Source organism: Vitis riparia, chromosome 11 (assembly GCF_004353265.1).
Source record: "Vitis riparia cultivar Riparia Gloire de Montpellier isolate 1030 chromosome 11, EGFV_Vit.rip_1.0, whole genome shotgun sequence".
Taxonomy (NCBI): Eukaryota; Viridiplantae; Streptophyta; class Magnoliopsida; order Vitales; family Vitaceae; genus Vitis; species Vitis riparia.
In genome coordinates this window covers 15256960-15282733 of record NC_048441.1, presented here as the reverse complement: position 1 = coordinate 15282733, position 25774 = coordinate 15256960, and the positions used below count along the sequence as shown (strand labels likewise).

General features: G+C 30.3%; 2 protein-coding genes across 2 annotated transcripts; one reads left to right on the top strand and one right to left on the bottom strand.

The window, feature by feature from the left end:
* The first annotated feature begins 17228 nt into the window (after positions 1-17228).
* On the top strand, positions 17229-22498 carry LOC117925508 (beta-glucuronosyltransferase GlcAT14B-like). The gene is made up of 4 exons (XM_034844529.1): positions 17229-18005; positions 18648-18723; positions 18852-18967; positions 21593-22498. The coding sequence occupies exons 1-4, from the start codon at positions 17426-17428 to the stop codon at positions 22108-22110; spliced, it is 1290 nt and encodes a 429-aa protein (XP_034700420.1). The 5' UTR covers positions 17229-17425; the 3' UTR covers positions 22111-22498.
* Positions 22499-23864: 1366 nt separating this feature from the next.
* On the bottom strand, positions 23865-25160 carry LOC117924793 (pentatricopeptide repeat-containing protein ELI1, chloroplastic-like). Its single transcript, XM_034843506.1, has one exon. It carries the CDS (start codon positions 25158-25160, stop codon positions 23865-23867), a length of 1296 nt encoding a protein of 431 aa, XP_034699397.1.
* Positions 25161-25774: the final 614 nt, after the last annotated feature.

The window sequence follows — 25774 nt, the reverse complement described above, 5'->3', positions numbered from 1 at the left end:
AATTTAAATATTAATATTTTTTCATTATTAATTTGGCTTTTATTATAATATTGTTGGAATCAGTGCAATGATTTATGATAAAAATTGGAGAAAATAAGAAAAAAAACACGTAAATTTAACGTGATTTGGTAAATTGTCTATATCTATAAAACAGGAAAGATGATTTTCATATCAAATCAATGTTATAATTATATTAATCTTTAGGTAATGAAATTATAAAAATACCCCTAATCATAAACTCTGAAGTCGTAGGGAAGATTAAAGATGTAGATCTAGATAGAAATGTGGTGGTATGAGAATATAAATATAGGATTGGGTGATTTGTTTGAATAAAGTGGGAAAGGTATTAATGGAAGAAATGTTTTGATATTAATATCCATTGGATTCGAAATTTGAAATGCACAAAGTCACGATGGGCGTAGAAACATTGACATAAGGGTCAATGTCTTACGTTGGCGGCATAGCCATAGGAAAAAGTCTTGGGTGGAAATTGGGACACGTATAGGACCCTGTTTGGTGTATTGACCATGTATTTAGGGGACCTCTTTGTGCCCTTTGCCTGATGAAGAAGGCCAACCACATTGACTCATTGTATATTGATATTCTAACTCGGGATTGGGAAAACAAACCTTAAATCCAAAGTATTGTTACAATATTTTAAATATTTTATCTTTAAAAAAAAAAAAAAAAAAAAAAAAAAAACCCTTGTGACTAGGATTATTTTTTATTTGAAAAAATAAATTTAATTTTTATCATACTAAAAATTAAAATTTGGTAAAAATTAGTGCAACTCTAATTAACACTCAAAAAATAAATAATTTGAATTTTTAAAAATAATTTCATAATTTAATGTTAAAAAATAATTTTGTAATTTAAATTAATGATTTTTAGACTAGAATGTTATAAAAATAAATTTTATTAAATTTTAATTTCATTTAATAAGGTTTTTAAATTTTTAATAATAATTGTGAAAATCGTGTGGATAAGGTTAAAGTGATAATTTTAAAGACCACAAAATAATAAAGTGTGTTGGAGGTGTTTGAAAGGCCCTGTGGTTGAAATGTTTTTGGGAAAATGCAAGAAAAGAAAATAAATAAATAATTAAATAATTTAAAATAAATAATAATTAAAAATAGGTTTAAATTATTTTTATATGTATTTTAAAATTTATTTTACTTATTTCTCTCCATTATAGTAAGATTAAGTAATTTAAAAATATATAAAATTTAAATTAATTTTAATTATATTTAATTTTCTTTTATATTTTTTATAGTGAAACCAATTATAAAAAAAAAAATCATTTTTCATAATAGTTTTTTTCTTTTCTTAATATTTTTTGAGAACCAAACATAACCTAAAATAATTTTTAAAAGCTTAGAATAGCATGAGGATATGAGTTTGACTAATTTGCACAAATTCAACCAGCTCAATAATCAAAAATTACGAAAATATGATGGTTATATTATAGTTAGATTTTTTAGAAATATTGAAAAATCAGATAAAATATATTGAAAAATATTAGAAAAAATTTTAATAAAAATATTCACAAGATGAAAATTAATTAAAACTCAAAACTCATAGTGGTACTATAGAAACTTTTAAAAGATGACAAAATAAGTAATAATGTATATTGGATTTCTTTCTAGATTGTGTGTGATAAGATTTTCAATATTTAATAATAAGATATGTGAAAATCATATACGTATTTAATATTAAAATAATAAACTATTTAATTTAAATATATTATATTTGAAAAATGATAACGTATATGATTACTTTTTTGTTTGGACTTATTTACGAGTTACTTATAAATTAATATTTATCATATATTTAATTATTTAAAAAAAAAAACCATCACCAGGTTATGATGATATTTTTGTATTGAATTTTAAATCAATTGATGTGAAGTATCATATTCACATTGGATAAGAAATAAAGTTTATAACATTATATAATATGAATTCCTTTTAATGTTATTGAGCTCTTTGAACTTAAAAATAACAATATCTATATCTAAAAGAAAAATAATTAAAATTATTAAAAATTATATCAAAAATTAGAATTTTTGAGAACTTTATTAGAGTGTATTTGAAAGTGTTTTTAATCAAAGTGTCTTTAGCTCAAATGTTTTTTTAGAAGCATTTTTGGGATAACCATTTATCAAGTGCTTTTGAAAGTAGTTTTTAATTTTTTTTTAATTTTTTTCAAATTTTGTTAAATTCTTAGAGTTTGTATAATAATACTTTTAGAAATTACTTTTAGCATAAAAATACTTTTTAAAAAATCACCCTACTTTGTAAAATTTGAAAAACGTTTTAAAAAAAGTGAAAAACTATTCCTGATTTCTTAAAAAAATACTTTATCACTGCTTTTCGTACAAACAATTCAATGAGAACACTTCAAATAAAAATATTCTAAAATGCACTCTTAATTTTTTTTTAAATGTTTTTAGCACCATAATTCAATTTTTGTTTTCATCCATACTAATAATAATAATAATAATAATAATAAACAAAAAAACCACTTTGAGTAAAAACAAGGCTTCCATTTTAAGGGACAAATATGGTTTAATTTTCAAATAAAGGTAATTAAGATAAAGTCAATTTTGAGTCTGTTTGATAGGAATTTTAATAAATGGTTTTAATTTTTCTAACATTTGAAATTTTTAATTTTTCAAGTATTAAAATGATATAAACACTTTGTAGAATTACTAATAAACAAACTCTTCATCGTATTTAAATGACTTGACATCATCTCTTGATTGTTTACAATATATTTATAAAGTTGATATGGTTAAGCCTTAAGCTTCCATTTAGTGCATCATCTATAAAATATGACTTAATTGTTAAAAACTAAAAGTGCATTTAAACGTAATTTTAGAAAGTGTTTTTAATATTTTTTAACACTTGAATGATTAGCGCTTTATAGAATCACTATCAAACAGGCTGTAAGAGTGCGTTAGCCTGTAATTATAGAAATCACTTTTAATCTAAAAAGTGTCTTTTTTATAAAATAAAAAAAAAAAAGGTGTTTGATTAAAATTTTAAAACATTTTTAAGAACTTGAAAAATCACTTATAGTGGTAAAAAAAATCATTTATAATGTTTTTCAAGAAAACACTTGATAGGTAATTATTTCAAAAACACTTACAAAAAAAAACATTTTTATTAAAAATATTTTGAATAAAAACACTATCAAATATACTCTAAAAGTGTCTTTTGACAAAATTTCTATTCGGTGTTTTTCTTTAGCAGTAATTTTAAAGAATCATCTATCTTTAAAATTGAGTTTTTTATATTTTTAATTTTTTTTTAAATACCTGATTGTTTTTAAAAATATTTTTTTTAAATAAAAACATTTCTTATTATTACTGTCAAACCCTTCAAAAAATTATTTTCTTATTATTGAAGAATTTCAAAGTATATTTGGTTATAACAAAAGTTCGCTAAATTTTTAAAGCCAAGAGACGCCTTAAAAAAAATAATGATAAAAAAAAAAAAAGAATAAAAAACAAACAAACAAACAAACTTAAAACTTAATTTCTAATTGGGCGAACTGCGTACGTGGAGTTAATGTTACGCTGGGCGAACTTAGCGGGTTGGACAGGCCCATCCAGAGTTGGGATCTACGTGGGCCGGCCCATAATTGAATCAGGGCGGCCGCACGTTGTTGGGAGAGGGCAATCATAATATGATAGGATGATTTCCAAATTTCAATCATTACCCAAATTTCATATCCTCTCAATCTACATGAGATGTGCAGTGCCCAACAACATTCATTTTCTACCTACTCAGTCACTGCCACCATTAATAATTTCTCACATCCCGAGTGAGCGTCCTTTTTTAAAAAACAAATCCGTACGGCCGGGCCTACTTCCAACCAAAGAGCGCCACGACTGCCCGAAAATTGTTGGTCCCGGGCGCATCCGAACTTTGTGTCACGCGCCTCATCACCTTCCTGTCTTGGCTTTTTCACTTTTTGCTTCATGTGTTCTTGATGCAGGTCCCTAAATCAATTAAATTTTCTTAGTTTATAAAAATAATTGAATATAAAACTCAAAAAATATTTTTTTTTATAAAAATTATATTTTGATGTAAAATATTTAATAAAAAATTTATTATAGTTTTAAAAAATCATGATTTTGATTTCAATTTCAATATTAAGCTTAAAAAAAAATCTTTAAAAAAATGTATCATAGATAAGATCATATGTCATGATTATGATAAGTAGTTTGAAATGAAAGAAGACAAATTCTTAAATTCTTTGAGAAGGCGGCGATATCTTTTAAAGGGTGTCGCATAAATATATCATTTATAAAGTCTATGAAAGAAAAATAAGGGGCGCTCAATTTATGACACGAGGAAAGTATTAGGAATTTGTGTTAAGCTCTAGTCTTTTTAACTTCTTATTCAAGTTGGAAACAAAAAATATTGTGAAAAAAAATATATCAAATGGTCTTATTTTTAATCAATCAAAATTATTTAAAATAGTTTGTGTTAGGAAGAATTTATTTTTCAACTTATTTTTTCTTTTTATAACATTTTTGTTATTTTATGAAGTTTTTCTTTTCAATAATCATTTCCTAAAATTTGTAAGGAATCTTATATTGCCCCTCTTACACCAAACTCTTCAAATTTCATCATGCTTATCATTTTTTTTTTTTTTAACTTGAGTAATATTTCCATCTTGATTAGCTTTGTTAAAAAGTCCGCAACTTGATTTTCAGAAAAAACAAAACTTAAATATGATTTCTTTATATTAGAGCTTAACGACCTAAATTCTACTTGGTTCAAGCCAAAAAGCTCACAATGCCACATATGTGGTGAAGAAAAATAATAAGATTTTTTTGGGAATCTATGGTGGTAGCAAAGGACTTGGGCCGATACAGGGTGTAGAGGTTTGTCTCCACAACATGAACTTTATTTATTTCTCTCCCACATACATACATATGCAATGTTGTATAGGATTTAGGGTTATGATGTTTATGCATATGACATTTATCCCCCATTTTTGTACCAATTTTTGATATAATGATTTTTTTTCTCTTCTCCTTGTGGTTTTTGTCTATTCTCATATTTTAATATTTAATAAAAATTTTACTATATTTCTTAAAATTTATGATTTTGATTTAAGTTTCAATATTAAGCTTCTGACTAAAACTTAAAAAATAAATAATAATAACAATAATAATAATAATAATAATAATAATAATAAAATCTTAGATAAGCCCGTATGTCATGATTATGATAAATAGCTTGAAGTGAAAGAAGATGAATTATTTGAGAAAACTAAGAAATATATTTGCCTTTGGATTCAACGTAGTGTTGATTGAAGACTGTCACATAAATATATCACTCAATTTGTGACACGAGGAAAGTATTAAGAATTGGTGTTAAGCTCTTGTCTTTTTAACTTCTTATTCAAATTGAAAACAAAGAATAAAAACAAAGAATAATGTGACAAAATAATCAAATGATTTTATTTTTAATCAATCAAAATTATTTAAAATTATTTGTCTCAATAAGAATTTATTCTTCAACTTCCTTTATATATATATATATGTGTGTGTGTGTGTTATTTTATGGGGTTTTCTTTTTCACACACTTTCCTTAATATCATAGAATCATTTCCTAAAATTTGTAGATTCAACATGTATTGTCTTCTCTCCTAATATAGGTCTCCTCCTATTTTAATTGACTTAAACATTCTTAATAATTTTTTTATTATAGTGAACTAAAACATCGAAAAAAAATCTTTACATAACAATTTCTCCACACAAAAAGAATTAAAAAAAAATCAAATAATATTTATTATTATATAAAGTTTATCACACACTATTTGGATGCATTAAGAGTTGTATAAAAGATCCAACTTATGAAAGTTATTTAGAATATTCCAACGCTAAATATATGCATGTAATGTAATGAATAACTTGACTCATTTATATATTAAAAAAATATATTTTTAAAATTAAATATTATTAGCAATTATTAATTTTAAATTGTTGTTATTTATTTTTAACAAAATGAATCAATTATGCTTTTGTAAGGATGCTAATATTTATATTTTTTATAATATTTATAAAAAAATATAATTTATGATTTTATTATAATATTAATATTATATTAAAAACCTATTTATTTATAATTACAAAATTATTTTATTTTGAATAAAACTTAAATTAAATTTAGCTTATATTATATAAATTGAATTTACAATATTTTTTATAAAAACAAAATTAAAAAATTTATTTTAAAAAATAACTTATCCAAACAAGTTTTTGGCTTTTTTTTTTTTTTATTTTAAAAAAAACAACTTGCATTGAGGGAATCAAAATATCTTTTATCATATATGAACAAGTAAATTTCATTTATATTAGTGTGGACCGTGTTTTTCACATACGTTCCCATTTGTGATACTTGTTTTTTATTCCGAAAAAACTGATTTTTTGAAAATTGAAGTTGTTACTTATTTTTTATTTATTTTTAAAATTAAAAACAAAATAAGAAATAAAATTACAATGTAACTTTTTTTTAAGGAAAATACTGGTCTACAAAAAACCAAGTCCAAGTTCAAGAATAAGAAATCAAGTTGCTTATTGGGAAAGTACTGTAGGCTAGCATCCCTTTAAACCCTAAAGAAAATATCTCTACTAAGTCAGTAAAGGAAATTGCACCCCTTTAAATTAAAGAAAAGATCTTTACTAAGCGAGTAAAAAAATTGAGACAATTAATTAATTAATTAATTATTTAATTATGATATTAAGAACAAAATGATACAAATAAATATATACAATTCAAGATGAAAATCAAATTGCAAGAATATGCAAAATAAGAATAGGAGAAACGTGTAAATTGATTTATTAAATTAATTGAAAGAAAAGTTTATTATTTCAAAGATTAAACATATTTTCAAGATATTTCAAAAAGGGTTCATTCACATTGAAAAAAAAATAAATTTTGAATTAATTATTTTAATTTATTCATTAACAAAAAGGTTTCCATTTATATTCAACAAGTGATTTGATTCAATTTTAATTGTATTCAAATTTTATTTTAAAGAAAGTTATTTAACTCCTTGATGTTAAAAGAATTTATTGAATGCAATTTTATTAAAAAAATTTAATTTAATTTGATTTTATTTAGAAGAAAATGATTTTTATTCATTTTTGCTAGGAAAAGAATGAATTTTTACCATTTTATTTATACAAGTATTTCGATTTAATTTTTATTTAAGAAAAGTGATTTTTATAAATTATTTAGAAAAATGATTTTCTTTTTAATTTTATTTTCAAGAAAATTGATTTTTATAACATTTATAAAAAAACAAGAATTTTACAAATTTATTTGCAAAAAAAAATATTAAAATTCAATTTAATTTTATTAGTAGAAATGATTTGTAATAAGAAAACGACTTTTATAAAATTATTACAAAAACACTCGAACCCCTTATTTATTTACCAAAAATAATTTATTATTTAATTTTATTAAAAAAATTATCGAAAAGTTTTTCAATTTTATTATGACTTAAAAAATTATCTTTGACCCTATAAAAAGATATTTCAATTTAAAGATTTCGAATTCATTAAAAAAATATAAAAGATGTTTATCCAATTTTATTTAAAAAAATGGTTTTTCATAATTTTATTTATAAAAGCATTTCAATTTGGTTTTTGATTTAAAAAAATGAACTTTAAATTTTATTTAAAAAATAATTTGCATTTTCACTATTTTATTCAAAGGGAAAGAATTTTAGCTGACTTTTATTATAAAATGATATTTTACAAATTTCATATATGGAAAGATCTCGATTCAATTTTATTTATAAAAAGTCCATTTATAATTTTATTAATCAATAAATTTATTCAAAAGATGATTTTTGCAATTTTACTTTAAATAAAGAATTTTGTTAACTTTAATTAAAAAATATTTTTCTAATTTTATTTAAAAGAAGAATTCAACTTTTTTCAAAAAATAAACAAATTTACAAGTTTATCTAAAAAAAAGATCTTAAATTTTATTAAAAAAATTATATTTTTTTTTTACAACTTTTACTTGGAAAATAATTTTACCTTAAAAAAAACGATTTTACAAAATTATCTAAGAAGAATTTTTGTTTAACATTTATTAAAAGAATATCTTTTTACAATTTTACTTGTAAAGAGAAAAAAAAGAATTTTTACTTTTCTTTAAATAAATAAATTACAAGTTTATCAAAAAGAATTTTGCTTAAAAAAAACCCTTTTAAAATTTAATTTATAAATTAATTCTAAACCAAAATGATTTTCTTACAATCATTTACAAAAATCTTTCAATCTTTTTTTATTTAAAAATAATAATAATTTATATTTGAATTACAAAATATTTTTTTAAAAGAAGTATTTTAATTTATTTTATGTTTGCTTCCCAAATAAAGCTCAAAATAATATCCAAAAAAACTATCAACTCTACCACAAATATTCACAGAAAATACAGAGAAAATAGAGTCGTGGTCCTCCTCTTCTTTGCTCCAATCTTCCCCCTTTTATCCCAATCAAGTTCCCCTCAACTTTCTGCTTGGAGCCCATGTCCTGTCTTCAATCACTCCATCTACCTCCGACCAATGCACTGTGTTTTTCTTGCTTTCAACAAACAATCAAGCCATGAAAGAGAACAACAAGGCCACATATCATAGAAAATAATTTATCAAAGCCCAATTTAATATCCAATAAATATACAAGTCTAAATCAACAACTATGCAAACCCACTATAAAGGTAAGAAAGAAGGTTGAAGCTTTTGAAATGAGGGTGGAAGGATGGGTGTTGATGATGGGATGACGGTGAGATGTTGATTTTCACTTCTTATTTCTACATACCAAGTATAGCATATTTATAGAAGAGAAATAATAGAATCCAATTGCTATTTTCAACATCATTTTTATTAATGTAACATTTTACATTCTTAAACTACCTACCTTTGTTCCTTTCCCTCTCTCTCCTCTCTAACCTCGTGTCCTAATTGCACCCATTTTTTATTTTCTTTTTCTTTTCTTTCTTTTTTTCCCAACCCTCACCCCACATTTAAACATTCTTTTTCTTTTATTTTTATCTTTCTTTTCATCTCTACGCACCCAACCCCCCACCCCACGTAAACTTTGTTTTTTTTTTCTTTTCATTTCTTTTATTTTTTCACACTCAATTGTTTTTCATATTCTTCTTATATTTTAAAACAAAATAATTTCTTTAAATAATAAATTATAAAATGATTTTTTCACCAAAATTAAATTATGTAAAATGATTTTATTATATTCAATGTTTTAATGTGAAATTCATAACTCAAATTTTCTTACAAAAAAATTAGTAATTTAGTAAATATTATAAACAAATAAAATAATTAGAATTTTATAATTATTATAAGCAAAAATTTATGTCATGAAGAATTTTCTAACTATTATAAACAAAAAGTAATTTAGTAACTATTATAAACAATTAAAAAAATTATTTTTATAATTACTATAAGCAAAAAATTTAACCCAACCACCACCTCCGGTGGTTGCCGACTTCCATCCCTACCCCAAACCCTAATCGTCGTCGTCGTTGCCGCCTCCCAGGACGCCAAAGCCCCACCCAGGTCACCATTTTTTATTTTTTTTTTTGATATATATATATATATATATATATATATATATATATATATATATATATATTTCTTTATAAAAAATGAAAGTTATAAATCTTATTTAAAATTGTCATCAGATGATTGAATTTCGTCATTCATTGTATTTCGTATGTGATTCGTAGTCTTAATCAACTAGAATTTAGGTTTAATATGTTGAAAGAGGGTTAGAGAGAGTTCTTTATTAAAAATGGTATATGTAAAAAAAAATATGATAAAAAAGTGTTGCGTTTAATAAAAAGAATGTTGCGAATAGCAATCCCCTAATATAATTGTTAGATTGGTTTTGTCAATCATTCTTTTGTACCGATTGGTACTATTTTTTAGTTTTAAATTATTTTTAAAAATTATTTAAGTCATTGTCAAATTTAATACACTAAGTTTGGCTTAATTTGGAGTCCTAAATTATTTTTAAAAATTATTAAACTCATTAACAAATTAACCATATTAAGTGTTGTTCATTCACCTAATAAGAAAATTCATACCTATTTTGGTCTCTACTATTAGTTGGGTCAAATTTTTAATTTCAAATTATTTGTTAAAATTAATAGATTGGTTAAAACATCTAACATACTAACCGCTATCACGAACCTTATAAAAGAAATTAATACAAATTTTGTAAAAGAAAAAATTTCTTTTTATATGTTGTTTTCAAATTAAATAAAATGATATTTTTGTTTTTTGCATTGATCAAATACATTTTTTTGGTGAAAAATATGTTAGTTTATTTTTTATTGTTTATAATAACAAATTATGAAGATATTTTATTTTATTTTTATAAATTGGAATAAAATGAAAGATGTTGTAAAACAAGAATAAATGGAACACAAATGAAGTAGTAGAGATAAAATATATCTTACTTTGATAATAATATATTATAGGGAAAAATGAATCAGAGAAGAGAGTTGAGAAAATTGAAAGAATGAAAGACAGGGAGAATGAGAGAAAGTAAGAAATTTCTTTCTTACTTAAGGATGCATATTACAGGGGATGAGAAACCATTTTATAGGTTTTCCAAATGGCTTCCATTAATATTCTCATTAATGAATATTAATAGAACTCATAAATAACATTAATGGTTTCCATTAATGAGTATTAATGGAAGTCATAAATAATACTTAATTAACATTTATTATAATTATTGTGATGACATTCATTACTTCAGTTATAACACTCCTCCTTGGATGTCCACCATATTGAAGAATATGTCTCATTAAAACCTTGCTAATAAAAAAAACCCTATGGGAAAAACCTAACGAAAGAAAAACAGTACAATATTCTTTAAGTTGCTCTTGGTATGTTAGGATTGTTTCATTAAAAACCTTATCAGTAAAACCAAGTAGGATAAAACTTGGACGAAGGAAAAAAGAAGTATAGTATACTAACACCCTTTTACAAGCATACTCCCCCTCATGTTGATATCCTTGAGTTTACGCATTCCAATCCTGTGTATTAACTTCTTGAATGTTGAGGTTGACAATGATTTTGTGAATAAATCTGCTAGATTATCACTCCAGTTACAACAAAATAAAATTATTTGGCTCTAGTTTATTTGACTCCAGACAATAAACGAATTAGTTTCAACATTTAAATTTCCTTTCATGAGGATTGCTATTGCATTGAACTTCATTTTTTTTAAGGATTTAATTAGAGGTTACAAGTACTAATGGAATTTGATTTTGTTCAACTTAAATAGAAACAAAATTGAGCTAAGACACTCATTTAAAAAGTCTCACTTAATTGAACATCATTTTAATATTTGATAATTAGAGTAAAAATATTTTAAAGTAATTTGATTTTTCTTTGATATGAAATTATTATTAACATATATAATGTTAGGTTGAAAATTTTTTGAAGTCTTAAAATGGTCAAACTTCAAGGATTTTATGATTAAATTGTTGTAAACCCCTTAAAAAGACCAATGTTTTTTTATTTATTTATGGGATTTAGCTGGGACCACCCGAGAGAGGGGGGAGCTTTCTTTTTTGGTAGGATGGGGGGGACCCTTTTCTGAAAAAAGAGAGCAACTTCATAGACACGGCAAAGGGCATGGATGGTCAAGTTGGTGGTTGAGGAGGCCATGCTTCTGATGGAAGAACAGTAGGACAAGTAGGGGTTTGCCAAAGAAGATAGAAACAGGAAGAAATAGAGAGAGAAAATGGAAAAAGGAGGAGGCCTGAGGATTTTTTTTTCTAAGGTGTAGGGGATATTCAGACGAGAGAGAGGAGGGTGGCGCTGTGGACTATTCAGGTAAGGTCCTTTGTTAATCTATGAAGATTATTTTGTGATTTGCTATGGGCATCAAAGACCACAAATTTGTTTTAATCAAATGCGATTGCCTACATGTGCTTGCTCTGTTTTTGCTTTCTGTAATTTTGTTGATTTTTCCCCTGCAAGAGGTTGGATCCTCACTTGGGTTTGATGTTTAATTACGGCATTGAGAACTTCTAGTTCTCTCCACCCTTGCATGGTCGGGCATGGCCACATTGAACCTATACCATGCTCACCACCTCAGCTATCTTAGTTCCCATCCATGCCCATTACACCCATTCCTCTCACTCTCGCATGGCCATGCATGGCCGCCACCTTTCATACTCATCTCCTCAAGCTCGCTCAGTCAGCTGAATCAATGGCAGCATTAGAGTTTCTCCTCTCTCATGCTCGACGCCATTACACCACCAGAGCCAGAGCTTCATTTCTAAGGTTCCATTGATCTCTCTGTTCACCATCGTCATCATCATCAAAACTGGACCAGCCTCAACTCGACGAGCCCCTAAAGAGGAGATCAGTGCCAATCCAAAGTGTTTCCTACGCTATGAAACCGAATGACCAATCCCCACCAAGCCCAGAGAATCCTCAACCCTAAGCACCGTCGCCGTAGCCGCCGCTCCCACGGCAGTCGAGGCAGCCCGAGTCCGACTAGGGTAGCGCAGAGAGTCGCTCGATGTAGACTCGAGAAGACATGCGGTACGTGAAAGACACGCCTTCGATCTCGCCTATGTCGTATCTGACCCGGGTGGCGCCGCTGCAGGAGGACAGAGTCATAGCGGAGACAGAGGAGGAAAAAAGAGTACAAGGACGTGCCGAAAAAGCGACACGCGTCGGCTGCCAGTCTCTGACATTTATTCCAACGTGGTGGTGTCGGCTGCTGCCGCCGCGGAGAGGTGGCGAGGGTGTTGAAGCCAAGCGGGGTGAGGGGGGGTAGGTTGTAAAAATATGGGTGCCTTGGGCTTGCCCATGGCACGGATATGGGCTTGAGTTTGGAGCCCAGCCCAAGCTTGTTGATGGGGGCGCCTCATGGCTCCTCAAGCTAGCCACCCTCATGGCCCAAGCCCATGTTGGGTTAGCCCATTTAGCTGCCCAAATTCTAAACAAAAAAAAAAAGTAAATCTCTTAACCTCTAGTCTCCATAATCTGTTAATTCATTATTTAATTTTTATTTCCATCTTATCATATTTTTACCTACCTTCTTTAATTTGACTTGAGCATAACTAAAGGATAAATTATTAGGATTGAATATCGTTTTTGAAGCACAAAGTAATTTATATTTCACCTTCCCTTCTTTAATTATGTCTAATCACCATATATGAAAACTTTTGTATAAATTAACTTATATTGGACTCGATGAATTTACTACATTCTAAACCTTAAATCCCATTTTCAAAACTTAGATCTTTAAGTAATTTTTCAAAAATCCTATGTTTTAATTTAATTCTTCAAATATTCGTTTAAATATTATTTTCATTAAATAGAATTATTATCCCACATTATCTAGTCTAAATCCTTCAAAAATCCCATGTTTTAATTTAATTCTTCAAATATTCATTTAAATCTTACTTTCATTAAATAGAATCATTATCCCATATTCACCTAGTTATTTAAAGTCTAATTTTTCAAAAATCGCATGTTTTAATTTAATTTTTTAAATATTCGTTTAAGAAATATTCGTTTAAGTCTTATTTTCATTAAATAGAATTATTATCCCATATTTATCTAGTCTAAATCCTTCAAAAATCCCATGTTTTAATTTAATTCTTCAAATATTCATTTAAATCTTACTTTCATTAAATAGAATCATTATCCCATATTCACCTAGTTATTTAAAGTCTAATTTTTCAAAAATCCCATGTTTTAATTTAATTCTTCAAATATTCGTTTAAGTCTTATTTTCATTAAATAGAATTATTATCCCATATTTATAAAGTCTATTTTTTTCAAAAATTCCATGTTTTAATTTAATTCTTCAAATATTCATTTTAGTCTTATTTTCATTAAATAGAATTATTATCCCATATTTATCTAGTCTAATCCTTTAAAAATCCCATGTTTTAATTTAATTCTTCAAATATTCGTTTAAATCTTACTTTCATTAAATAGAATCATTATCCCATATTTACCTAGTTATTTAAAGTCTAATTTTTCAAAAACCCCATGTTTTAATTTAATTCTTCAAATATTCATTTAAATCTTATTTTCGTTAAATAGAATTATTATCCCATATTTATCTAGTCTAATCCTTCAAAAATCCCATGTTTTAATTTAATTCTTCAAATATTCGTTTAAGTCTTACTTTCATTAAATAGAATCATTATCTCATATTTATCTAGTTATTTAAAGTCTAATATTTCAAAAATCTCATGTCTTAATTTAATTTTTCAATAATTTGTTTAAATCTTATTTTCATCAAATAGAATCATTATCCCATATTTATCTAGTCTCATCCTTAAAAAATCCCATGTTTTAATTTAATTCTTCAAATATTCATCAATATCTTATTTTCATCAATTAGAATTATTATCCTCCACTTATCTATTTATTTAAAGTCCAATTCTTCAAAAATCCAATGTCCTAATTTAATTTTCAATCTTAAAAATTCCACTATTCATTTTTTGTTCGTTTAAAATTTTGTTTCCGTTAAGTAGCATTATTATTCCATATTTACCTATTTATTCTAATTGTTAAAGTTTAATTCTTCAGAACCTGACTTCCAAATCTAATTTCCAATCTCAAAAGCTTCACCGTTCGTATACCGCCGTTTAATGATTATTTTCCTTATTAACGTTATCCCATCCGTTTACCTATTCGGTTATTCGCATACCAAATATCTTATCTCTAAATAAATTCTTAAGTTTTCAATCTCTAAATTCACATCCTCAATCTCTAAAATTTCATCTTTTGTAATTATTTACCTAATCTTTATTATTTCACCATTGTTATTATTCCATTCCTTTACTTATTCACTCATCCACTTACCCACTCGTTTAAAATCCTGAACTCTCAAATCATTTTCAAAATTCCAATCCCGTTCAAATTTAATTTCTAAAATTCTCATTCTCATATTTAATCTCTAAAAGTCTGATCTTCAAGTAAACTCTAAAATTCCAATTTTCCAGTAATCTTCGAGATTCCGATTCTTAAATGAATTTCAAAAATGTAGTTTCCTTTCAAACAATTTTAATCCCTGTTTAGTGATGCATGTGCTATGTTTCGTGCTCTATATTGTGCACTGACTCCATTTCTCTTGATAGCGCACTGATCGTTTGATGCTAAGGTATGCCCCGCTCCCACTTCGATCGTTCTTTGTTGAGTGTTTTGATTCTCATATACGCATGATCAATTTGAGTATCCATTGATTTTCCTACTGATTGTCATGTCAGTTTCGTTTTATTAGTAGAGACCCGACTTTAGGGACTTAGAGGGGTGCTATGGTATTTACCGTACCTTCCCGATAAGTAACTTGACTCCCGAGCCCGATCCGGTTTTTCGTAGATTGCCTTTTTCAAAATTAGGAGTCACATTTAGGGTTTTCTTTCTTATTTTGTTTACCCTTTTAAAAAATAAAACAAAAATAAGTGGCGACTCCAAATCATTTTTCAAACAATAAAATCATTTTCAAAGTAAAATCAAGCTCGCCATCGAGTGGGAAACGCATGAGCCGAAATGCAGGGTCCACAATTGTATTTCCTTATTTGTATTCATATTTGAAATTTTTTTATCCATAAAACTATATCAATGTTCCTCACGAGTTTTGAGCTCTTTCTCTTTTGTTGACTATTTTTTAAGTACTCTAAGTTCAGATAAGAAGTAATGATTAAGATGGGAAATTAATCTCTATTAGGATTTTGGATTTAGAAATTTATTTTGGCATTTTGTTTGAATATTAGAAAATGTTGATTATTTGAATTGTTTGAGTTTGAAGTTGGTTTGATGTGTTAATTTTTTTAAATTGAGTTTTTAAGAAGTATATGAATGTTTTTACTTACTTCCAACAAAAATTTGGCAATTTGAGTCGTTACACTTTAAATCTGGAGGGCTCAAGGTATGGAATGACTATCATATCCTAAAAGGGAATGTTTGGGCATCTAGCCTTAAGCATGTTTGAACTTCAAGGAGTTTGAATGAAAATTATTGTTACATTATATTTCCAATTATATTCATAATTATTGTAACATCCCAAATCGAATAGGAAAAAAGGTTTTTAACACTATATATAGACCCTTCTTAACTATGTAAATATGTTTTAAAGTCGTAAAGATCTATTGAGCCTAAAAGGAATAATATTTACATCATTAGCAATAAGTCATTACAAATAATATCGGGGTTGATCCTCAACTCAAATGTGGGAATTTGTTTGGTTTTATAACAAATGTTTGTTTGATCCCCACAATTTTGTAGGATATGACGAATATGTTATATTAGTACAAGGGTGATTATGATATCCTACATTAAATAGAGGAAAAAGTTTATAACATTATATGTATATGATTTTCTTAATCATGCAAATGTAATTTAAAGTCGCAAAGGCTTATTGATCCAAAAACATATAATGTTTACATGGTTGAAAGTAAATCATTACAATTAGACTCATTTTAAGTAGCAAATTGTTAATTTGTTGCACAAGTTATTTGTACCAAGGGTTCAAATCCCTCTTTTTCCCTTTCCATTAATAAATTGATATTTTATTTATCTTTTAAATTTCCTGAACCATTTTTCTTTTTGCATAGTTGAAGGTGTGGAATGGATAAAATCAAGTAAGAAAATTTGAAATGTTTATCCATTTAGCTCCATAAATTTGCAGGATACAACGGAAATATCTCATATTGATATGAAAAAAAAATTGACACTTTACATGCACATACTTCTTTTAATCATATAAACACGTTTTAAAGTTATGAAAGTTTATTGCGTTAAAAGAAGGTTGAAATTAGGCCATTACAATCGAGTAATTAAAATCAACTTAATTATGACTTAGAATATATATGATTGTGTGCTAAGTATATAAATCAATGGAATGTTTTGATTTTTCTTAAATTAATTTTTTATTTTAGGTGTAAATTTAAAAAAGGAAAAAAGGTTATCATTTTTTATACTCTTTTTTTAAATGGATATTTATATTTATTTTATGTTCATTTTATATGGATTATCACCATGGGCTATCATTGCTGGCGGCCGTAGGCTGTGGATGATAAAGAGAGTTAATATTTTATAGTTCCACCTAAAAAGTAAAAATATTAAAAAAAAAAATTTAAAATAAAAAGAATCGTATCCGTATGTACTAGACTTCAACCATCTCAGATGGAAATTAATTCTCTCAACTCAATCTCCACCTCCGCCTGTCGCGCGTCGGGAAAAGCAAAATTGACAGCCGCAACGCCACCGCCACCGCCAGCGCCAGTCAGTCACCCCCACAGCCATCATTGATTCCGTGAACTGCGGTGGTGTCTCATCGACGCCAGCACCGCCCTTTCTCGCTCGCTCTGCTTCTGCTTTCATGCTCACAACAAACCCATCTCAAGTCTCAACTATGGAGAACAAGCCTCAGCACAAGAAGAAGAAATGGTTCCTCCCACTGGTTTTCTCCCTTCTGGTCTTCTCTTTTCTTGTTGTACTAGCGATCTTCACCTCCACCTCCACCTCGCCGTTTCACCGCCAACCCATCAAGGTGCAGAACCCTGTTTTTGTGGAATCGAAGCTGGGGTTGGCTTCTGCGAGCTCCGCCAATTCTGTGCCCAGAATTGCTTACTTGATTTCTGGGTCGAAGGGGGATGGTTTGAGCTTGAGGAGGACGCTGAAGGCTCTGTACCATCCATGGAACCAGTACGCTGTGCATTTGGACCTCAAGGCCTCGCCCGAGGAGAGATTGGAGTTGTTGAATTTTGTGAAGAACGAATCTGTTTTTTCCAGGTGGGGTAATGTTAGGGTGATTGTGAGGGCCAATTTGGTTACGTATAGAGGGCCTACTATGGTTAGTAATACGCTTCATGCTGCGGCGATTTTGATGAAGGAAGGTGGAGATTGGGATTGGTTCATCAATTTGAGTGCCTCCGACTATCCTCTGGTAACCCAAGATGGTATGTAAGGAAATTTTAATTTTCCTTTCCTTTTTCTTTGGAGGAATGGTTTTTTAAGATTTTGATTTTATTTATTTATTTATGTATGGCGTTTTATGATGTGCTCTCTATATCAGATTGGGTATTAAATTATTCTGTGTGGGTGGGTAGGAGGGAGGAGAGGAATTTATGATTTTCTTTTTGGGTGGAATTGGACTGGGTCTCGAATTGCTAGTGGTTTGGGGGTGGAGGGTGGGTTTGTGATTTTGATTTCATCTATGTATTTACGTTTTAAGCTGTGATTTCTATTATAATTGGGTACTGAATTATTCTTCGTGTGGTTGTTGGGAGGGAGGGGAAGAATTTATGATTTTCTTTTTGGGTGAAATTGGACTGGCTCCAGATTGCTAGCGGTTCTGTTTTCGTTTGCTAAAAAATGCAGCGTTGTGTTATACTTGTAGTTTTGGAAGGGTTGTCTTGTGAGCTCCATCTTTATAACCATTTTAAAATCAATTTCATCACTACTCACTGCACTGAACCCAGAAATTGTTCTATTGTTTTTCCCGTTATTTGTTTTCATATAATCTAAGAAATGGCTACTTTCTATAAGCTGCAGTCCATGCCTGATGCCTTTGGTTTTGTGTTCTTCTATGTACACAACAGATCTACTTCACACTTTGTCAACTATTCCAAGGGACCTCAATTTTATCGAGCATACCAGTGATATTGGATGGAAAGAGTACGCGTTCATCTCTCTTTGTTTCAAAAATTAGTTTATTTTTCCTGATTCAGTTCTAAAGTAGAGTGTATTCTTTTGTGAGCTATAACAACTCTGCTCATAGGATTACATCTGGTGAATATTCATAGGTATCAAAGAGCCAAGCCTCTTATAATAGATCCAGGGCTGTATAGCTTAAAAAAGACAGATGTGTTTTGGGCAACAGAAACAAGGAGTGTACCAACAGCATATAGACTGTTTACAGGTGAGGGTTTATATTGATTATGCTTCATATCATGGCTGAAAATCCACATGTTTTTTCTTTTCTACATTTATTAAGTTTGGTTTTCCTCCAACTAGAATGTCAAAGTAGTCTTTGAGAAGTGTAGCCTCTCAATAATTAGGGTATAGAAATGTGGTAGCATAATTGCCTGGGTTGCCTGGGCCACCATGCTAGGTGAGGTAGATAAAAGTCACCTCTTGAAGACCCCGACAAGGCTGCTTCAGAGAGTTGATGCCTAGGTGGTTGCCTTGGCATAAGGCTCAAGGCATAGAGACAAACCACCTTTGACCATAGGTTAAGATTAAACATATTGTAATTTAATTCAATCTAACATTAAATGAAACAGAGTATAAGATGATATACTACATTATCAATCACAGTAATAATGAGACGAAGGGTTATCAATCTTGTCTTGATGGAAGTGATGACACTTTTAATTTCAATAATGACTATGATGATGATGCTTAAAACTTCTCTAAAACGTTCATGCTCTTATTTTGTTTTTTTATTCTAATTTTTAGGTGTTTGGAATTGAGAATATGCATTTGGTCAAGATCAATTTCTCTAAACAATATAATGTTTCGTATGATATGTGGTATAATATTTAACATTTTGAATAATTGTTACTATTTTATTAATTTTATAAGACACCATAAGGGATAAAAAATTATTAGTGTTGATTGCTAAAGATAATACTTATATTGGTTAAGTATAGAATAGGTACATATATGTATGGTTTTTATTGCCTTACTACAGTCATACTATCACCTTGTTTTTCTCCTTTCACCTTATGCTAAAAGGAGTCATATCACCTTGACATAGCCTTTTGCCTTGGACAACATTGCCCGCAATCGTCTTGGCAACATAGAGCAGAGCATTCACATTTATGACTTGTATTTGTGCAGTATTACCAAAAATTGGCCAATTACCCTAGCTCTTCAAGTGGTTGTGGCTGCCATCCTCAGTATCACTCTGTTTATCATTTGCACATATTGGCATTAGGCCTAGAAATCTCTGTTTCAGATATCTGTCAATGGTTTTATCAGTTGTATTTTGTATAGCATGAAGTGAGGTTGAACTATTGATTTAAATTCTAACAGTGTCGTTCTTACTAGTAACTATTCTTACAATGTCTAGGTCCTTGGAACATATTTCAACTGACATTTCATTGAAGTTTGTCAAAAACTTCATTAGAACTTTCAAACAATTATGCTCTACGAACTAATTAACTACACCTTCGTGAACAGACATTTGGCATATGTTACTGCCAAATTTGTTTTGGTGTGAAATGCTAGTGGGAGATAGGATAAAAGCTCACAACACCAAGACCCCATGTTCTTTCTTGAGTCTCAGAATGTTAGGATTTAGAGAACTTCGTATTGGCTCCAATTTAATGAAATAAAATGATCTGAAATCATGAATTTGTTGAGCTTGGTATGATTTCTATAGATTTAGCTGAGTTGCACAGCATATTTTCTTGAGCCTAACTCTTGAAAGGCTTATTGAACTTGAACACAACCACTTTATGAGTTTTATGAATGTATTCTTGCGGTGCATCAAACCACTTTAGTAAGCAACTGACATTTTGTTGGGGTAAATGTAATGCCAGTTGGTAATTTGATCTGAAGATATTATGGTTTCTAATGACTGATCCAGATTCTTCCAATGGCCTAATTATTATATGTATTGATTAGCTTGTGAAAGAAATGAACTTTTCTAGGAATAAAATATCAGAGCTGTGTTGGGAAGTTGAATGAGCATTAGGTGGAGTGGGGGCTGGGGGATAACATTTGGCTCTTTTTGGTACCTAAAGATGGGTGTAGGTGTATATTGAAATAGGCCTTTTACCAACTGTTACAAATCTATGGGCTCTCTAGGGGGTTAACCCTTGGTTGCATAAGTTTGAACTGCAAAATTGACAGGGTGAGTTTCAGTACTTGCCACCAACTGCTTTCACATCAGGTTCATGGAAGCCTCTCTATTGTCACATTCCAGTGACCACAGGATATGGCTTCAATTTTTAGAGGATGACTTAAAGTTGAGAGCCAGATGCAAATAAAGAATTTTCAGAACCTGATGGATCAGGCTAGAATTCTTAAAGCCAACCCCAAAAAGTTGGGAAAGGCTTGCAGACCTGGTTTGTGCTACTGGGTCCTTTGTTCAATTGGTTGAAAATCCAATTAACATGAAATTGGCCCATGTTCTGACAGTTCATTCAAGTCAACCACATGCCTTTTCTCTGTCATAGTTGTATACCAACCTGCTTCAGGTCTGGTTTATGTCAGCTCAGCAGTGGAAAAGAAAATGTTGGTCCAGTAGTCTTACACCTTAAACTGCCCTGCCATTGCACGCTTTTTCATACGAGTGAAGGTGTGGACACTGAATGGTGTATTTTCAGTAATGGGATTTAAGGACCAGACATTTGCATGAGCCTGGCAAGGTCAGCTTGAAGTCTACAAAGAAAATTTTCACATTTGTTGCAATACTGAAAATTTTAGAAGTTTGATGACTGTACTATTTTATTTTTCCCCTCAATTGTCATCTTAGTTGAAATAATGTGAATGAATAGCTTTTATTTAGTCATTATTGTGTTTATTATTTTCTCAGGTTCTGCTTGGATGATGCTCTCACGCTCTTTTGTGGAATATACATTATGGGGTTGGGACAACCTCCCAAGAATAGTCCTCATGTACTATGCCAACTTTCTTTCTTCACCTGAAGGGTATTTCCATACGGTTATCTGCAATGCAGACGAATTTCGGAACACAACAGTTAACCATGACCTCCACTTCATTTCATGGGACAACCCTCCGAAGCAGCACCCACATTTCCTAACTGTTGACAACTACCAGTCAATGATAGGCAGCAATGCCCCCTTTGCAAGGAAATTTGGCAGGAATGAACCAGCTCTTGACAAGATTGATAAGGAGCTACTGGGTCGAAGCGCAGATGGGTTCGTGCCAGGTGGATGGTTCAACAATGAAGGAAACACAAATATTACAGCCCCACATGATATCATAGCTAATGTCTCTATACTCAGGCCTGGTCCCGGTGCTGAAAGGCTTAACCGCCTCATAACTGGCTTGTTATCAGCAGAAGATTTCCAGAGAAAGCAATGTGCCTGACATTTGAGAACCAGCAAGCAACCACAGTAAGGCTCCCAGCTATACTGGATTCACGTATCAGTTCCCCACTGCTCAATTAATAACAGAGGCTTGCCAATTGCAATAACAACATGGATACACAAGTTATGGGGTGAAGGGAAAGATATACCTGTCTGTACTGTTTGCCTTTACCCTTTTATTTTCCAATGAACCTCCAAGCCCCATGGCTAAAGCTTTATCCTTGTTATTTTTTGTTTATAAAGCTGATTTAACATTTCCAAATTAAACTCCATTAATTTGTTCTGTTGCACCTTGCATGGAACTTGCAGGTAGCAGCAAGCCTTAAAATTAGAGGACCCCATATTAGAAACTGAATCCATGGAGTTATGAAATTGCTTTTTCCTACGAATTATGTTTCTTCCAACGACCTGTTCAAGCAAATATTCCAGGGAAGATTTGACTTTTTAATTTTATGAAACAGAGAATCTTATTAAGGAAGAAAAGGGGGCCCATACATGTTCCTTGCACTCACCCAAAAGTATATGGAGGACAGATGAAAGCATCATTTCCAGCTGTGACCTATGAACGACAGGAAGAAGTGACCTTATTTTATGTCTCCATCAACCAAATAAACTACATTCATTTTAGATCCGATTTCAAATGCAGTAATGAAGAAAAAAAATCCATATAATATAGCATTTAAAATGCATTGCAGAAGGGGGAAAAAAAACATCATTTTACGTATGATTAAAGAAAAGACTGAAAAGTAGTCCAAAAAGAAAAAAAATGTTAAAAAATTTTTGATTTTCTTATATGAAATATATATATATAAAATAGAATATAATTAAAATTAGTTAGAAATATTGTGTTTTTAAATTATTTAATATTTATATATATAAAAAAATTAAGTAAAATGAATTTTAAAAATATATAAAATTATTTTTGTTAGTTTAAAATTATTTTTTAATTTCCTTGTTTACTTTTTTTTTTTTTTTTTTTTCCTCTTTCACATTTTCCCTCATTTTCTCATAGAACCATGCAACTGACTCCTTTCCTTTATCTATGTTTCATGCCTAATAGATCTAATATGCATTTTAAGTTCATTATAAATGGTATTAGAGGTAGATCCTAAATCCCATTGTGGGACTCTATTTCTCTGGCTTTGCAAGGGATTGTTATTAAGTGACTTTGCAATCTCATGGAACACGATGTTGGATGGGAGGGTGAATGACTTAGATAGACATGTTTTAATTATGTAGTGGGCTCCATTAACTATACACGCTCATTTTAAAGGTGAGGCCTATGAGGTCACCAACGAATAATATATACACCAAAGGGAAGGAGTGATTAAAAATCAAACATAGTCTAGATTTGAAGTGAGTGAGTGTTGCAATCTAACAAAAACCTCAATTTCGAATCATCAACTGGCCTTCTGTTTACACTGAAGGGTGCCTCTGTAAGCCCATAATGACAAATTGGTAAGTTTGTATTGACCTTAGACAAGCTCAGTTGCCATCTTCCAACTGATTGAATGATTTTCAGTACACTCACTACTATTTAAGTAAATGCAAACTGGAGAACGATCTCTGAAGAATTGGAATAGAAACTTTGTATAAAGAAAAAGAAGCAGCATTACCTAGCTGCAATACACTCTTTTCATTATTTTTTGTATTCCAAAGAGCACCACACAATAATTTTCAAGCATGTAAAGTTGCACTGAGAAAGGGCAATATAAGAATGTCCAACCACAATATACTGCAGAAGACCTCAACAATTTATGCACCATTGTAACTCTCCAAAAGCCCAATATTGAACAAGGAATCAAGTGTCTTACATATTTGTGGTGCTTGTGAATGAGAAAGATCGCCTGCAAGGAACTCTTTGACTGTACCATCAACCTCTATTATGCTGCAACCAGGTTTCTTCTTCATTCCAGCCTCTGAGATCAATCTCCTGACTCTCTTCGCTTCCATATCCCAGCCAGCTTCCCTATAGAGATTATATGAAAGCACATGAGTACCACAATCAGCCACCCCCATGTCAGCAAGCTTTTTCCAAACCCTGTTCCCAACCTCAATATTTCCATAAGTTCTACAAGCACCCAGCAGAGCTCCCCACACATTAGCATCCCCTCTACCAAGTCCACCCATCTTCTCTTCTATAAACTTCTCAGCTTCTGCTAACATACCTGCTCTGGCCATAAGGTCAACCAGACAAGCGTAATGCTCAAGCTGAGGCTCAACCCCATAGTTATTACTCATTTGCTCAAACAATTTATGGCCTTCTTTAACCAACCTTGCATGAGTACAAGCAGTTAGGACAGCAACAAATGTGGTCTCTGTGGGTTGAGTCCCATTTGAGATCATTTTATTGAAGAGTTCAAGTGATTTCCATGCGTCTCCATTCATTGCAACCCCAGATATCATAGCATTCCATGCTCCAGCATCTTTGTTGGGAATACCCTGAAAAGTTGATAAAGCTGACTCTACACAACCACATTTTGAGTACATGTCAACTAATGCGGTAGCCAATATTGGATTTGAATCAAAATTACATTGCTTAGCATAGGAGTGAACCCACAGTCCCTGTGCGAGTGCACCAAGATGAGCACAGGCAGTAAGAACACTCACTAGAACAGACTCATTCGGCTTTGTGCCTGCCTCTTGCATCCGCCTAAATAGGCAAAGCACCTCTTTGAAGTCGCCGACCCTTGAGTAAGTTGCCATTACTGCACTCCAGGATATTGCATTTCTCTCAGGCATATCTTCAAATAAGATTCTTGCATTCTCAACATCCCCTATCTTCCCATACCCATCAATCATTGCAGTCCACAAAACCACGTCCCTATTGGGAATTCTATCAAACAATGTTCGAGCAGTGCCCATGTCAAAATTCAAGGAGTAAAATTCAATAAGCGCGCTAACAACAAAAGGGTCTTCATCAAATCCAAACGTAACAACATGGGCATGAACCAAGCAACCAATCAACTTTGAAGACGATCCAAGAGTCGTACAGGCCTTAATCAATGGTGGAAAAGTGTAGTTGTTGGCTAAGAGGCCATAATTTAACATGTCTAAATAGCATAAAATGGCGCGTGTCGGTAAATGCGATAGAACATACCCCCTAATCATGGAATTGTACATGAAGATATTTCGAAGAGAGAGATTCTGAAAAATTAAGCAAGCATGAGAAAAGAATGAAGGATTGTTGGAGGTGGCCGCCAGGGACAAAAGCTGTCCAATTGCAAATGGGCTTTCGGGGAGGTGAAATTGGAGGAGGTTGGCATGGATTTGCTTGAGTTGGCTTAGAGTTCTGCATTTTTTTAGGAGGGAATTGAGGGTGTTACTTCGATAGTTAATGACGGCTTTTTGGATCATTTGAGAAGGTGAATATGGCGGGACGTATCATGGGAGGTCCCGCAGACGTGAGACGACTCAATCTACGATAGTAAGTTAAATTCGATCAAAATCACAGCATGAAATTATGATGAATTTCCGGCCTGAAACCGGACCAAGGAGAAATGAAGTAGAGGTTGACTTTTGTGACACATTTCTAATTAAAAGTAGCACAGGACTCCTCACTTCTTTATTGAAATATATAATCCTAGGCAGGCATCTTCAAAAGATAACCAACCTCTCACGGCAATATAAAATCAAGAAATTTATTTAGGATTTTCAATACTTTA

Excerpts from the sequence above, each read along its gene's own strand:
- LOC117924793 (XM_034843506.1), bottom strand. The coding sequence starts at position 25,160 with ATGTTAAATTATGGCCTCTTAGCCAACAACTACACTTTTCCACCATTG.
- LOC117925508 (XM_034844529.1), top strand. The coding sequence starts at position 17,426 with ATGCTCACAACAAACCCATCTCAAGTCTCAACTATGGAGAACAAGCCT. Across the intron at positions 18,006-18,647 it reads TCCTCTGGTAACCCAAGATG|ATCTACTTCACACTTTGTCA; the intron begins GTATGTAAGGAA and ends TGTACACAACAG. Across the intron at positions 18,968-21,592 it reads AGCATATAGACTGTTTACAG|GTTCTGCTTGGATGATGCTC; the intron begins GTGAGGGTTTAT and ends TTATTTTCTCAG.